The 16,314-nt window shown below is 51.4% G+C and overlaps 1 protein-coding gene across 3 annotated transcripts in view; it reads right to left on the bottom strand.

Moving 5' to 3' along the window:
• Positions 1-5,260: 5,260 nt before the first annotated feature.
• The window catches only part of LRFN5 (leucine rich repeat and fibronectin type III domain containing 5), a 39,617-nt gene continuing 28,563 nt past the window's right edge, over positions 5,261-16,314 (bottom strand). For 2 of the 3 annotated variants that reach the window (XM_071745073.1, XM_071745071.1), the window contains exons 2-3: positions 13,205-14,612; positions 10,931-12,476 (exon numbers count right to left, since the gene is read on the bottom strand). In XM_071745073.1, the coding sequence (XP_071601174.1) occupies positions 11,543-12,476; positions 13,205-14,592 (2,322 nt within the window). In that variant the 5' untranslated portion in view covers positions 14,593-14,612 and the 3' untranslated portion in view covers positions 10,931-11,542. Of the gene's footprint in view, positions 5,672-10,930; positions 12,477-13,204; positions 14,613-16,314 lie in introns of those variants that run through there. The other variant, XM_071745074.1, reaches the window with a different exon arrangement.

The raw sequence follows: 16,314 nt of genomic DNA, 5'->3' as shown, positions 1-16,314 counted from the left end.
ATCCAGAGGGTCAGAGATCCATGGGCACTGAAACAGGGGAGAGCAAAACCCAGGGACAGGAGACAAACATGCACACCATGGCAGGATGTGGGCTACAGAGAAGCTGGGGAGTCCAGAGCCCCCACGGTGCCCTGTCTGTGCCCTCCTGCTTGCCCTCACAGCTGGTACCAGCCAGAACCACCCCCAGGTTTTGGGGCTGCTCACCTTCCTCCAGCACTTGTGTGAGGCTCTCACCAGATACCCCCAAGGGACAGGCTGTGGTATGGTCTCTCTTCCTTTTTGTAACTTCTTTCAACCCAGCAAAGCAAATTTCTCTCAGGTGTGCAATGAGCCTGGAAGCCTCTGCAGGGTAAGGCCACATCTGATCCTGGCCCTGTTTCACAGAGAAAATCAAAAGCAGCCCCTACCCCTCTGCCCTCTTCCCTGTTTGCCTCCCCAGCCCCAGCTGGGGCTCTTCCATCCCAGATGGGTTCTGCCATATCACCTCCCCAGCTGCCACAGGTTTGCTGGGTGACACTGAGCCATGGCTTGGGACAAGACCCTGGGAGAAAGCAGAAGTGGAGGTTTGGAATTTTAGAGATACCTTCAAAGCAGTCTGTAGGTGAGCCAGCCTCCCACCTGCTCCAGAGGGGATGCCAGGCTCTGCCAGGACCCAGAAGGGCTGCAGGGACCCACCAGCATGGTCTGGGAGCAACCCACAACCCCTCCTGGCTGAAGTGACCACCACATGACACAGGAAGATACATTGGTTTTACCTGAAAATCAGTCACCTGGACTCACCTCTTCTGGGTGGTCACCACGAAGAGCTCCCAAGTGTTACCACTGTGACAAGCTGACGGGCAAAAACATTAGTGCTGGACTTGGCTGTTCAGGAAAATAGCACAGCTGGAACATTGGCACAGCTCGTGTGGGCAGAGGGGTGGGAGCAGAGGGATCAGCCATCCCCAAGGCAGTGACATTCCCTCCTCTGCAGGTGTTTGTGCCACCCCATCAGCTCGTGTCAATGTGCTGCCCTGGCCAGGACAGGACTGTCCCTGGGAAGCAGGCTTGGTGTGATTGAACCAAACCAGCACAACTCTTACCTTGGCCAGGAGCATCCCCTTGGCCCTGGGCTGACTCACGGAAATGCAGAGATGCCCCAGTGGGATGCAACCCCAGGGGTCTCTGCCCTGGCCCTAAGGATGAGGCCAGCCCTGGGTTCAGACCAGGCTGTTCAGGGCTTTGCCCTGTGGGCTCTTTGGAACCTCCACAGAGATCCCAGCAGCCTTTGAAGGTTTCTCTTCACATCCAGCCCGAGCCTCTAGCTCAGCAGTGTTGAGGCAGTGCAGGACCCTAAGAGTCCTGCACCCCCCCGTCCTTTCCCCAGGGGCCAGACACAATATGCTAATGCACAAAAACCTGTTTATCTCACTAACATTCCAGAAAGGTTCAGTCCCAGCAATGAATTACCCACATTTGTCCTCTGAGACAGTGACAGGAGATCAGCCCAGGCACAAATTAGATTCTACATATTTTAAAATTCAGTAGCGCTTTAGGACTTTAAAGGTCAGAACATTTTTTAGGGATGAATACTCCTAAATAATGAAGATGAATATTAGACCACTTAGAAAAGAATGAATGTTTCAGAGCTGTATAATTACTGCCATTCAGAAGGATGAGCACGGATGCAGCAGTGGATATTGCAACCTGAAATCATTCCAAAGGACTACATTATTTCCAGCCTAACTGGAAAAAGGGGTTACCATGTCATTAATCAACAATGAAATGTCTGCACTGAGGCAGATGACAGTAGCCTGTTGACTTTCTCCTTATCTCACACATTTCTTACTTCTTTAGCCAGGGAAGGTCTCTTCCTGTTGAACAACCACCATCCAATGTCTTGTGTCAAGGCTAAAGCAGTTCACCCCAGATTTCCTGTAGAGAAAATGATTTAAGGAAGGAAGCTGCTGGGAAGTGTGGTAACTTGAAAGATGGCCCACAGTGAAAAGATTCAAGTTCTTTTCCCACTGGCTTCAGATTCCCCAGTGTATGTTAGCGGGGTGGGAACTGAAGGGTGCACTCATCACCTCTGTTCAGACAGGTCCCCTTGGAGCCCCAAAAGACACAGAGAGCTGGCAGCCACTAGTGGGTAGATCTTGTAAAATCAGATACCTGAGTAGGTAAGGAGAGAAAGGTATTTACCAGAATCACAGTGAGTAGGACTCAGGGCAGCTGAATAAGACTGAAGCCCTTGATGCAGTCCTCAGTCTGCAGTAAGAACATGGTAAGGCAGCAGCAGGAGAGGAGGAGGAAAAATGTCCTTGCTGATTCGGGGTTACACTCTGGAGCCCATATTGAATGATGTTTTTATTAGATGTGAAAAATAGAGATTCAAATACCCATTCAAATCTAGTCAAATCTGGGTTTCCTGCTTCCCAGGAACTGATATGCTGCAGGCTGCTCCAGGGTTTAATTTGTCTCTGAACAGAAATTTTTACTTCAATTAACTTTTCTTCTACTGAAAAAAAAAACAAAAAAACCCCAAGAAACAACAAAACCTGAACAAGACCATGATAAATCTGTGTATTTCTGTGAACACAAGGTTTAATCAGAAAATTCCCCACTAACTCTCTCTGCTGTGTCACACGACTGCAAGAGCAGGGTGGGGGCTGCAGAGGCAAATGCTGGCACTGTAACATCTGTGGTTTTCTTGCTGAAGATGCCCTGGAATAGCACTGAGCTGTAACCCATCACACCACTGTCATTAGGGTTTCATGCAGACCCTGAGAGCAGCATGCCAGGCTGCCAGGGAGCCTGAGCACTCCAGGAGGCTGGTGGGATGGGGGCTGCTGCGTCCCCATCTGCCTTTCTGGGACCGCCAACTCACCACCAGTTCCTCAGTGCTCTTCTCAACCTACTAACCCAGTACTAACCCATTCATTTACTTTGGTAAGCACCAGTGGTAGCACCAAGACACTGCCCTCCAACTGGTGTCCTCACTCGTAGTGAGAGCCTTCAAAGCATTGGAGAAACCCACCTGCATCCCAAGCTGTCCAGAGGATGCTGATGCATGGATGTGTCAGCCGGTGCAGTGCCCACCAGAAATAACAAACTGCTATTTGTGGGCCAGAATTCCCTTCAACTTTCTCATCAGAGATGACTTACGTGGTTCTTCAGTCACGGGTGCCGGGTCTCTGCAGCAGGCTGGTTTTCCTTGTTGATACAGTGGTATTCCTCTGATCTCTGAAAGTATGGATGAAATGTGCCTAAAGCCATCCCCAGCAGAGCAGCCCCTGTTGCTGGTCCATCAGCAGGATTACCACTGACTGCAGCTGCTCTTCCCAAAATCTGATTCACAACTTCAGCAACACTTGCCACGGTGAAAGTTGGATTTCTAACTAACATTGAGCTGACAGGTGGAACTTACCTTGACAATTAATTAAAAGGATATAGAAAGGAATCAGCAAGGGAAAAGCAGCTCTGCTATGTGCACGAAAGCTTGAAATTGGAGCCACTGAATGAGGTTAATAACATGGTATTAATGTGAAATGAAATCCTGAGAGCTGGTACTGTCCGTGCAGCAAGTCTGGTGCTTGTTGGTTTAATAAGGGCTTCAGCAGCTGCAGAGCCTAATGCAGGATGTCAAAATGAAGCAGCAGCCTCACAGCTCCTCTTGTAACTCCCACTTCTGAGTCACGGATTCACTCACTGCCTGGCTGTTTCACAGACCTGAATGTCATCTGCTTGCTCTGAGAAAGGTCAATTGTCCTGCAACTTCACCAGGGAAGTCAGGGTTTGCAGAAAGAGCAGTCATGAGCTTGTGGACTCAATTTCCACTGAACATTTTATTGAAAAGCAGTTTATTTTGGGCTTATCCTCTTCCAGAATTTGAACCCCATGAACACTGTGCAGCAAGGAAGAGGAAGAGCAGTATGTGCTGTTATTATAATCCAAAATCCAGGCTGTGTGCAGCACCAGAAAGATCCCTGGTCATGCTGTGTGAACAAGGGCAGCGAGTCCAACTCCTGATCAGAACCAGTGTTTATTCCTCTTCAAGTCCCCATTTCGCATGGCATCTCATGTGCTGGATGAACCACAGACTGTTTATCCCTGGGCTCTGTGGGGCAGGCCCAGCACCATGTTTTCTGCACATGCATAAGCCCTTAGGTGCCAGGCCCCAATGGTGAGCTTGGGGTCCCCCATCACCAACACCTTGGGGTGAAGCCTGGCCACTGCTCTTGGCTCTGCAGCCATCAGAAGAGAAACTGCGGGAGAAAACCAAAAGGGTGAGAGCCCTGGCTTAGCTCAGACAACCTCCCCGTGGACTGCCTTGATGCCAGTTTCTCTGCTGGTATAGGCAAACCACAGCTGAGTTGCTCAGCCAGCTTCCCAGCCCAAGGTCCATCATCAGCCAGCAGTGGGAACAGTCTCTGCCATGGGGAGCAGCCAGGCTGTTGGAGCCACGTCCAGGCAGTGCCATCTCCTGCCCTTCCCCTAGCCAGAGTGAAGCCAGTCCCTATAAATATTTATACCAGCTGTAATCTGCTCCTCAGAAGTTATGTTAAAGCTGGTTGATTCACTGTGGTGTTCACAGACGCTATAATTAGATCTGTAAGCCATATGGGATGAAGCAAAGAAGAAAACAAACCCCCTCCTTGGTCTTGTTTGCAAAGCAGGGGATGATGGGGGGACCCACTGTCACGCTGGGCTGGCAGTGAGGCCACGAGGCTCCTGCAGTGGGAGGGGAGCAGCCCCAAAACCCAGGCTCAGCCCTGCGGGGGATGCTGCACAACAGCAAGTGGCCCATGACTCTGCTGGCACATGGTGCCACGTGCTCTGCCTGTCCCCTGGCACTGTGGCACATGGTGCTGGGTACTCTGCCTGTCCCCTGGTCCCATGGCACTGTGACACACGGTGCTGGGTGCTCTGCCTGTCCCCTGGCACTGCTGGCCCAGGGGAGGGGATTTCTGTGGGGCTGGCAGCCCTGGTTGAACCCGTCATGGAAAACGAGGGCCTTCCCAGAGCAGGCAGGGCAGATGGGTTCCCTCCCCAGACCCACACCCTAGCCCAGCACCAGGGCGCAAAGCCAGGCAGCTCTCCTGCCACAGAAGTGCCTGGTTGGCCTGGCCAGGCATGGCCCATGGCAGCCACACCGTCACCTGTGGCAGCGCCAGGCCTGACCCCACTCCACACTGCCAGGCACACGGGGCCCTTCCATGAAGAACCAGCACCACACAGCCACCAGGAACACCCCTCCGGATCAACCAACATGCCCACAGTGTCATAGTAAAACATTTATTTGTTCAGGTGATATAAGCTACCATGTTTACAGTCTGTGACCTCACCACTGGCGACATTTAACATGACTTGGGACTGCAGCTGTTGCCACCAGATTTTTCATAATGTTTAGTTTTATAAAAACCTTGGACACCAGAAAAAAAGGTATTCAGACTAAATGTGGCAGATGGGAGATGGGCAGTCTGGGAAGGGGGAAGAAAGTTTATCCGATGCAGCCAACCTCAACGGCCTCTTGCCTTCGGTGGCAGCTTCAAGTAAAGGTTTCACTGGGGTGAGCAGACACATTAATCTTCGGCGAGTTGAAACTGTACTGTTTTCTGCCGGGTAAGAACATCGGTGGCAATGCTTTCAGGGAGTGGAGAAGGGCAGGCGTCCTGTGGATCAGCCCCAGCTTCTGTGCAAAGAGACAAACAGAGACAGTGAGGGGGGAAGGAGTAGGATCCACAGCCAGGGCAGCAGCTCAGGGAGGTGCTCGGGGGTCCCAGCCCGAGGAGGCACCAAGGAGGCACCCACAGCCCTGGGAGATGCCTCAGAGCCACCCGTGCCCAGCCAGCCCCACAAGCCAGCTTCAGCCCCAGCTGGAGGCACTGGTACCTGGGGCTGCTGCTGAAGGGAAAACCAAACTAACCAAAAGCTCCTGAAAAACCAGAAAGTAACCAGTAAAGCTCATTGTTGCAGATTCAAGAGACATTTCCAGTTTCTCGATGTGCCTCACTGAGGCCAAGCCTTTTTCCAGGGCAGGGATCTCAACTCCTGGCACCGTTCAAGAAGTCCACACAAGACTGAAAGTGCCAGAGCAGAGCAGTGAGTGGGCACGAGTCCAGACCTCGCCTCCATGAGGTTTGCATACACAAGAAGTCACTTCAGAGAGAATGTGTGGATGTTCCACTGACTTCCCTCAGCTCCAGCGGGACCCACGGGGCAGCAGACAGCCCATGGGGCAGCTCTTTTGCCCCAGGAGGAGCCCAGTCTTGCTGGGGATCACACCACACCGCGGGAGCTCAGCCTCTCTCCTTGCCACCCCAGCACGGCTTCACTTACCTTAAGGAACACAAAGCTGCAGCTGCAGTATGTAAACACAAACTAGAGACTGTATTTAAATTCATCTGTGTTTGCTGCAGGTTGCAGCAGACCCATGGCGTGCAGCTGAGGCTCAGGTCTGCTGGTCCAGCAGAGTGACAGGGCGGGCAGGTACCCTCCACCAGACCCTGCCAGGAACACCACGAGGCTTACAGAACACCACAGCCCTTACTGCTTTTCCTCCTTTCCCTCTCCCAGAGAAAACTCTCCTCCCTGCAGAGAAGCCTGCACGGCTGGCACACAAAACAGGGTGGGTGCCCCTGCAGAAGCATCTGGCACTTACACACCCAACTGGCAGCCCAGAAAGAAACCAGCTCAGCACCAGGCTAAGTACACCCACCACCTTGGTCCCAACTTCCAGATTTGTAAGAGAAATGCTTTCTAAAGTGTCGTGCTTGAAATGACCAGAGGTGACACAGCTTGTTCCAGAACAACAAAACCAGCAGAGCTTATTCTGTTCCTTTTCAGACAAAGCTCCTGACGTGGGGTCTCTCTGCAGCCAGCAATGTGCCACGTTTGCTTTTCTCCCTTTTTAGTTTCCTTCCTTGCAAGCTAAGCTTCCTTCTTCCTACAGCAGCAGCCTTCATTTCATGCCTGGCTCTTGTGAATAAATCAATTGCATTACAAGTCTACAGCCAGCAAGAGCAGGACTTCCATTTGTTGGTCTTGCATCACTGATGCCAGGGTGCAGGTGCTATAACCCATAGCACTTCAGCCCCACCAAGACTTTTGTTTCATGGCTGTCTGTACTGTTGTGAAAGCAAGACCCCAGCCACACTCCAACAGGAAAGAGTCAGAACAGGGCACTTGCTTTCTCATTTGCAGTTGATTTAATCTGTCATGCAATGCCTCATGATTCCCCTGCCTGCAACACGGGCTCCGGGTCAGACACCCTGACACAGAAAGGAAGGCAGAAACACAGTTATAAAGGAAAAGGAGGGAATACAGGTCTCCTGGGGGTGGGACCATACTGACTTTGCCATGGTTTGCTTCTTTTAAACCAGAACTTTAAACATTATAACCACTAAATTACCAGGGGAAGGCACTGTGTGATTTTGTGGTGCCTGTTATTGCTGCTTGGGGAGAGCATTAACTCATGCCCCTGGTTGCAAGCAGCACCCTAGAACAGGACAGTAAATGTTCTTTCAAGGCTGACAGATACTGCTGCTCCACCAGTGGTCCCTCTGAGACTCCAGACCCTCAAAACTAACAGGAAGAGAGGTGGCAGCAGCTGTGACCATCCTGCTGGTTGACTCAACTACTGGTGTAAGAAACACTCCCACCCTGTGCAGGGTGCCTGCTGTGGCCTGGGGTATGGAAGGGCTACCCTGCACCTTCTCGGGGGCACACAGGCAGCGAGTGCTGGCTGCAGCAGGGTGTTGGCTGTCACAGCTCATGGTCACCCCACCAGCTCCATGCCAGCGACAGCACTCAGGTCCCAGGTGAGTTACAACAGAACATGACATGCAGCCCCCAGGCAGTGACCCGCTGGGCTCTCGTGGTCCCTGAGCAGGCAGGAGCATCCCTGTGCTGCTGGACAAGTCTCAAGCTTCCAACAGCTTTGCCACCACTGGGGACAAGCCAGCCTGGTGGCATCACCTCAGCAGGACCCCAGGGATGGGCAACGTGCCCTGGCAGCAGCCAACCCTGGTGAGGTGGCAGTGGGGGCTGTGGGCCCTTCCCAGCCCAAGCAGCATGTGCTGGTGTCCCAGGCATGGGATCTGTCTGTCACTTTCCAGGGCACTCAGGGTCACTGAAGGGCTGCCCAGGGCACATGGGGCAGGCTGCCACACTCCCCGGAACACGCTGGCAGAAATAAAGCTACATTGGCACCCAGAGCGGAGCAGTACCATATATTCACTGTAAAGAACATGCCCAGAACATAAGCAGAAAGGCAGCACAGAAAACAACTAACACAGCAAACTGTTCACCCAACAAAGCCCTGCTTCTCCATCCAAACAGCATTTGTTCCAGCCCTCTTTAACACAACACGTGAGAAAAGGATTAGGAAAAGGTGTCAAAGGAAGCATGTGCCAGCAATTTTAACAAGAGTAAACAAATTTCTCAAGTAATTCCTCCTCCTCTGGTGCTTGCGAAAAAAAGACACCATCTCATGGCTAAAACCTGGGTCAATCTCAATCTATTTTCAGGAGCACCACCAGGAGCAGACCCATGGGCTGGGTGATGCCGAGGGCCAGGTTGGCTCCTGCTGGTTCCAGCCTGTGCCAGATCCTGTCTGCAGCTCCCACCTAGCCACAGACATGCCCCCCAGCACCTCAGGGCTGCCCTGCCTGCCAGCACTCATCACCCACCACGGGGAACACTGTGGAGTTTATTGAACTCTCTCTCATTTCTGAAGCATTAGAACATTCTGCAGTGCTGCACCCTGAAGACAGAGGTACCCACGTTACCCCAGCCAGGGAGCATCACAGCCCTTTGGGCCTCGAACCACTGGCAATCTCTGGTTTTGCAGGACAGAAAGGATGGGGAAATTCCTCCTTCATAAGGCTTTCCCCACCTGGAGTGAATTGAGCCTGAATGAAATGAAATGAAATGAACTGTTCCGCTGCAGTCACTCCAGTGGAAACAGCGGATTTCATGCCCAGCACGCTCCCACGGGACACCCCTCTCTGCCCAGAAGAGGAGGCTGCACCAGGTGGACCCTCAGCTATTCTGCCCTAACCATTCCTGCACTATTAGCAGAGAATTAAACACAGGGACATATGATCCTCCTAAGCTGCTTATAAAGATGCACTGTGGACAAAACACTCAGCTTCAGTGTTTAGAAAATGATTCCTCTGAGTAAAAAATTAAAAATATAAAAACAAACTTCCCTCAACCCCAAGAAATTATTAGTATTTTAGCACTTTCACAAAACATTAGACACATTCACATCCAATTTTAGACAACATATAAAGCATTTTCATTTGATATTTTTAAAATGCACGGTTAAAACAAACTCCTCATCAGAAAACTTCCAAAGCTCTCTCCCTGCCCAAAGTGAAGGTGCTGTCTGCAGAGAGCAGCTCCGCATTGGGGTGCAGGACTCGGTTTTCCTGTGCTTGACAATGCCTTGGTTGTCAGACTACCAGAACTTGGACAAATACACCACGGTCTCTGACAGTGCAGTTTTAATAGCTGGTTTCTGTGCTTATATCCCCTCGAGAAGAACATGGACTGCCAGAGAAATCTAAGGAGACATTTGCTTCTTTTAAACTTTTCCAGCAGGAAGGCAATATTCTAATTTTGAGGCTTTGTTTCCTTTTTGGTCTCTGTGCTTCCCAAGGGAAGGAAAAGGGCTTTCTAAAAAAGAAACAGCCTCCTCTTTTTATGTCCTTTGCACCACCCCCACCCAGACTTTCAACACCCGTTTTTCTAGGAGAGGCAGGAAAACTGCACGGAGAGCAGCCCACGATGGCTGAGAGCAACCGGGCTCACCCGGTGCTGGCAACAGCCCCGAGCTGTGGGGCAGCAAGGGCAGAAACCTGGGGCTGCAGGAAGACTTTCCCTGCCACAAAACATTCCCTGCCACAAAACATTCTCTGCCACGAGACCTTCCCTGCCACCACTGCTCACCTGCTACCCTGGTGAGAGCCGGGGTGTCTTCAGGCACCTGCTTGGGTTACATGTCCCTCAAGAACAAGCACACAAGGGGTGAAATTTAACTATTCTGTCACTCTACTGGCCACAAAGCCCATGAGAAAGCTTTTGTTTGGCATCTGAGAATGCACTGCTGTTGCAGAGTTAAAGTCATCTTTGTTTTAAACATGATGACCGTACCAGTCTAATTAATATTAATCATAGCCTTTCCTTTAAGATGAGCAGAGCAGCAGAAGCACATCTACCATCCTCACAACACAGCGTTTCCAGTTTCTATCACCTGTCACTGTATGTTTGCATCCTTATGTAGCAGCCTGAAAGTATCCTACAGGCACTGCAAACAGCAGGTAAAATGAGACCATCTTCCAGGCCCCTGAACGGGGATCAAAGAGAACGGAAACAAACCACAGAGTTTACAGGAAAGATGCCCCAGACAGACAGGGAAGAAGGAGATGACCAGCAGCATCCCTGATCAACCATCAGTACGAGTCTCTGAGCAGCTTCTGCTCCCCTGTCCCCTTGCACACCTCTGTGCATCTGACAGGACACACGGGAGGCAGCTCAGAACACGGGGGGAGCAGCAAACTGAGCCTGGCGTGGCCTGGGAGCCTGAGGCAGTGCTGCTGCTGAACAGAGGTGTTTTTCCCAGCGTTGGCACTAGGCAAACGACTGCGGTGGCACCCGGGGTCTGGCCCAGGGGGTGCCCTGTGAGCAGGTACTCAAGGGTGGTGGGCTGGGGACCCTCTCGGGGAGACCCATCGGGGGAGCCTGGCTGCTGGTACTGCTGCCAGCTCTGGTGAGCCAGACCCTGCAGGAGAAGGGAGAACCCTCGCCCCAGCACCCTTCTCCTCCTTCCCCTCCTTCTCCTTTTCCTTTCTCCTCCTTTTCCTCCTCCTGGTCCCACCAAGAGAGCAGTGCCCGCGGGCCCCAGGCCCAACTCCTCTCCGGGCAGTTACCGGAAGGCTGGCTGGTGTACGGAGTGAATATTTTATTTTACACAACATAACAACACAGCGTTGTTGTTTCTGTACAGCATCTGCCTAAAAACAAAGGCAACACCATTGTCACGGAAAAGAAATATACAGGCTGACCATTTTAAAAAATATCATTTTACTGATTGATCCAGAAGTGGTTATTTGTTAGCTTGCAGGAAATTTCATTTCCTTTATAAAAGGCTTTTTCTGTGAAAACTCTTTTGTTTTCTGCGACTGCAGAACCAGAAAGCCAGTCCTAGAGTAGGGAAGGCACTGGTGCTGTTTCATGCTTTTTTTCACTCCTTAATCTTGTTTTTTTCCTCTTTTTTCTTTTACGTTTTTCCCAATCTCTGAATGTTGCCTTCTGTTTTGATATTAAATAAAATCAAACGAAAATGAAATAAAACCCTGTGTGCACTGGGTGTCACACCCCAGAACCCCGCATCAATAAGCCATTAATCAGCGAGACAACGGTGGACTTCCAAATCCAGTTCCCTGGGACAGGGAGCTTCACACAACGTTTGGTGTTTTGCTTTTCATTAAAATAAAAACTAAATTTTTTTTAAAAAGAAAACCAAAAGCAAAATAAATAAATAAATAAAAAAAGTAGGTCACACAGTGCTTTCCAATATCCACTCAGAACTGGAGAAAGTTGCTTTTCCACTCTCCACATCAGAGCGGTCTGACTGCACTAGCATCCCGTTCATGGACAGGCTCCGTTTGGACCGCAGTCCGCGGGCGCTGCCGGGGCAGCGGGGCTCCATCAGCTCCCCGCCCAGCGAGAGCCTGCGCTTGGCTCGGGAGGCGTCAGCCGGCAGCGTGAGGAACTTACTTGGCTTGGATTGTGCTCTTTTGTAGGTGGGGGCCCCTCGGACAGAGTCGGGGGGACGGCTAGCTAACTGCAGGGCAGTGGAGTTATTTCTGTTAGTGTTCTGGGACTCTGTGCTGCTGGCAGCGTCGCTCTGCGGCTCGCTGCTTGGCTTTGGCCCCGGCTTTCGCTTCTGCTTCTGGGGGGCAGAAGTGCTGGAAGTCCAGGTGGGAGGCAAAGCGGAGGTAGTGGTGGCCGAGTCCTGGCTGGGGCCGCTCTCCGGCGAGAGGGCGGCACCGTCGCTGGCAGCCTTGCAGCACTGGACGCCCTCTTCGTGCCCGACGGCCTGCTTGGACATGGACTGCGACAGCACCCCGCTGCAGCCCTGGATCTGAGCCCCGTTCGTCTGAGAGTACACGTTGCTGACCTTGGTGGCCTTCTGCTGCCCGTTGTTGTTGCACACCTTGTAGCGGATCATGAGGATGATGATGAACACGAGCACGGAGGCCACGATGATCCCACCGATGATGATAATCATGGTCCCACCCAGGAACTGGGACTGCATGAAGTGGCAGCGCACGTAATCCTGCTCGGTGGTGAACTGCGTGCAGCCCACCACCCGGGTGGCCGTAAGCGAGGTGATCCCATCGTCATAGATGGCCAGGACACACAGGTCGTACGCAGTCCCAGCCGCCAGGTTGTTGACCAGGAAGGTTTTGCTTGTGGGAGGTATCATTCTAGGGGAGAAGGAAACCAGCGTGAATGAACTCGGCAGTCAGGCAGCCACCTCCCCACCATGCTGCAGCACCTGGACGTGGTGACCACCTGGAGGACTTGGCTCCTCCACTCCTGCTGCCATCCCCACAGCACCACTCACTGCTCCCACAGCACTGCTGCCTGCAGCAGTCACCACCAAGCCCCCTGACACAGCTCAGCATGGCAGACCTCCCCATGAGAGTGACCACCTCAAAAAAGCACAAGAAATTCCCCAGCAAAGAGAGTTTAGGAGGGTGTGAGTGCTGCAGCCAGCAGTGCAGTGCCTCTGCACTCCATCAGCACAGCTGCACAGACACTGCCAGACACGGTACCAGGAATACCTTTACAGACACCTGTCTCTCTCTGTTTTCATAGAGCTGAGAGCAATCAAACCCATTTCACTCATCTAAACTTTAAAACCTTTCTGCCAATCAGACAAATTCAGAGGATTAGAGGTCCATTTGGATTACCTAAAAACAACACCATTTCAAGTGATTTCCCCATTTCCAAGGAGAAAACTGCACAAATCGTTCCCAAGGCTTCCACCATCTGCTGCCATGGGCAGGGCTCTGCTTGGTGGGCTCCAGCAGAGGGACCTGCCTGGAGCTGGGGGATGCCCAGAGCCAGAAGGTGCCTGGAGCAGGGAGAAGCAGGTCGGCACCAAGCAGTGTGTCAGGGCCCTGGTAGGGAGGGACTGGGGCTGCCTTACCTGTAAACAAGGGAGTCATCGTAAGTACCATTGTACTGGATTTGGAACATACGTATCCCTGGTATATTCCTCTGAAAATTGAATTTCAGCAGAGCCGTAGAGGATGTTGCTTCTGCAACGACCACCTTCTTATCCTGGCTGACTTTAGTATCCCCATTGCTACTGCTTGCATTGGAGCCCGACTTGGTGGAAGTGGAGATATCCGAGGAGCCGGGGTCGGGCTCGTGAATGTGATTGGTGCTGTTCAGCAAGTGGGGCAGTTTGATGATGTGCAGGTCCACTGTCTGCGTGGCCTCCCCGGCTGGATTGGAAGCAATGCAGGTGAAGGAGCCCGTGTCCTTCACCGTTGTTATAAGGATGTCGAGCGTCCCGTTGTCATATACCATGGACCTCGTTGCGTTTGAGATCAGTTTGCCCTCAGGTGAGATCCAATGAATTGCTGGTTCGGGGTCCCCCCGGGCCTTACACCGCAGGGCTGCCCGCTGGCCCTCCAGCACCCGGAGCTCGTGGGTGTGCCGGGTGATGAGAGGAGGCTCACACAGGAACTCCTCCTCAGGGATCGACCAGAAGTACCGGCCAGACAAGAGTGTGGGAGAAGCACAGGTCTCCAGGTCGTCTTCCCTCGAAAGACGCCTCAGCCACAAAAGCTCACAGTTGCAATGCAAAGGGTTCCCACCAAAGCTCAACGCAAAAGTCGAGGGGCTGATAATTCCTGAGGTTGCCAGTACCTGAGCTCGCTGGAAGAGAGGATCAGGCGGTAGCTTCTGCAGTTTGTTAGACGTGACGTCCAACCTGGTCATCTTGTGGAGGTGGGAGAAGGTCCCCTTAGGGATATGGTCAATCATGTTGTGGTCCAGACTGAGTGTGTGCAAACTAACCATCTTCTCCACCGCATCCCAGGGGATGGTCTCCAGATTGTTGTAAGATAAATCCAATTCCTCAAGAGCTAAAACATCATCGAAAGCTGTGGAAGAAATTAAAGTCAGCTGGTTGTTGTTAAGTATCAAGTGGTGAAGATTGGAGAGTCCACTGAACATGTCATTGGTGATCTTAGTCAATCGGTTGCTGTTCAAATGCAAAGCCCGCAAATTGCGCAAGTCAGCAAACGCGTGAGGTGTAATAAAACTGATTGTATTCCTGGACAGTGTCAGGTCCACCAGGCTGGTCATGTTGGCAAAGTCTTTCCTTTTAATGTTTGTAACAAAGTTGTCTGCTAGCCGTAGCTCCACGGTCCTCCTGTCAATGTTGGGAGGAACAAACAAGAGCCCTTTCTTGGCACAAAGGGTGGCAAGGTTCGGAGACAAAATCTGACAGACACAGCGCTTCGGGCAGATCTGAGCTCTCACAGCTATGCCAATGAACAGCAGAAACAAAAGCAGTTTTTCCATTGTAGATCAGGTTCAAGAGCCTGCAAGGGAGAGCAAATGGCTGTTAGTCTCTGCAAGATAACGGAGTCATGTAATAAAAAAGCAAAGACAATCTGTCTGTGGCAAATCATGAAAGTAAGGTTCACATAATGGAGTTTCATCTCGCTACCTGGTGTCCTTATCATTCTCTGCATCCCAACATAAGAGCTTCTACACTACACCCCAGAAGAACATGTATGTTTGCATACACGCCCAGACACATACATAATGCAATCTGTTAGCAGCTGGTGGCCCCATATGTGGTGTCAGCAGTGCTTTTTAGGGCCGAGCTCAGCCCCACTGGGCAGTGCTCCCTGGCCCCAGGCTCTTGGCCTCCCCAGAGATGCTCCTGCCCTCACAGTCTGGAGACACTTTGCCATAATGTCATTTATGTGTTGAACATGAGGGATGTTTCATCTGTGCTTCACTTGCTCAGCTGTAACTCTTAGTGGCATCTAAATCACGGCAATTCAATGGCTTTATAGCCATCTCCACCCAACATTTAAACTCCTAATGCTATTTTCAGAATAAACTCAGAAGGACCTTATTTGATGTCATTCAAAACCCAAAAATGGAATAAAACAAACCGAAAAAAAAAGAAAAAGGAAAAAAAAAAAAAAGCCCCCACAACTACAGGGATCTAAATAAAAATGGAACATGGGCTAATTTTAGATCATCACTGTTTTCCTGGCTGCCACAACCAGCAGCACTGCACTCTTCTCCCAGAAAGCCTGACAGTTCAATTAGCTTTATCTCTAGCATTGCCCGACCCAGGGTCCTCACAGAGTATGGAAACACGGATGATAACAACAGTGCCCACACCAGCTAAATGAAACCATCCATCAGTGACTATGCTGAAAGATCCGGGAGGGCTGGGGCTCCAGGCTCGGTGTTGGCCTCCCCCCTCCCTGGTGAGAGCTGGGGAAGGCAGGTGGGAGGGAGCAGCATCTGCAGAGGAGCCCGAGGAGGTGTCTGAGAGGGGACTTGTGAAGTGGTAAGCAACAGTCCTCAGCAGGACACTGCGTCAGAAATGAAGCACTTGGCTCCTTTGGGATTGATGGAATTATGCACATTTAGATTACTCAGACACACTGCCACCTAAGAAACGTCCTAATGAAGCTCATCTAAAATCAAGTTTTACAGCTAGCCATACGCAGGAGTCCTGCATCGTCATGGATATTTAAAGACATGTAACATCAGCACAGTAATTACTGCTCCCATTGTCCAGTCCGCCCACAATCCATCCACAGTGCCATGCAAACTAAGAGGAGCCAACACAAAGTCACGAAAGAGATGAGTGAAAATACCAACCTCTAAGCTTGGCCTTCAGCACTATCCATTTATTTTTTCTCCTGACACTGGGGGCTGTAGGTTTTCACGACTGCCAATTCCAACTCTTAAATCTCTGTTGGAACTGAAGGAAAGGGATCTCCAAGGAGCACGATGCAGAGGGCACAGCTGGTCACTGCCATGGTGCTGAGCACTCAAATATCTTTTGGGGATTCCATTTCATACAGCCCATGCCAGCACTGCAGGTCAGGGTGGTCCTCCAAGTGAAACACACCTGGAGGAATATGGTAGTGGAGGGCAGTGGAAGAGGACACACATCAGAGCAAACCAATTGCTGATGGCTCTGGTCTGGCCACCACTGGGGATACAGCACCCACTGGCACCCATCCTGTCCACGTGGGACCTTTCTAACCT

This window comes from Heliangelus exortis, chromosome 5 (assembly GCF_036169615.1).
Source record: "Heliangelus exortis chromosome 5, bHelExo1.hap1, whole genome shotgun sequence".
NCBI classification, from domain to species: domain Eukaryota; kingdom Metazoa; phylum Chordata; class Aves; order Apodiformes; family Trochilidae; genus Heliangelus; species Heliangelus exortis.
This window is presented reverse-complemented; position numbering and strand designations above follow the sequence as displayed.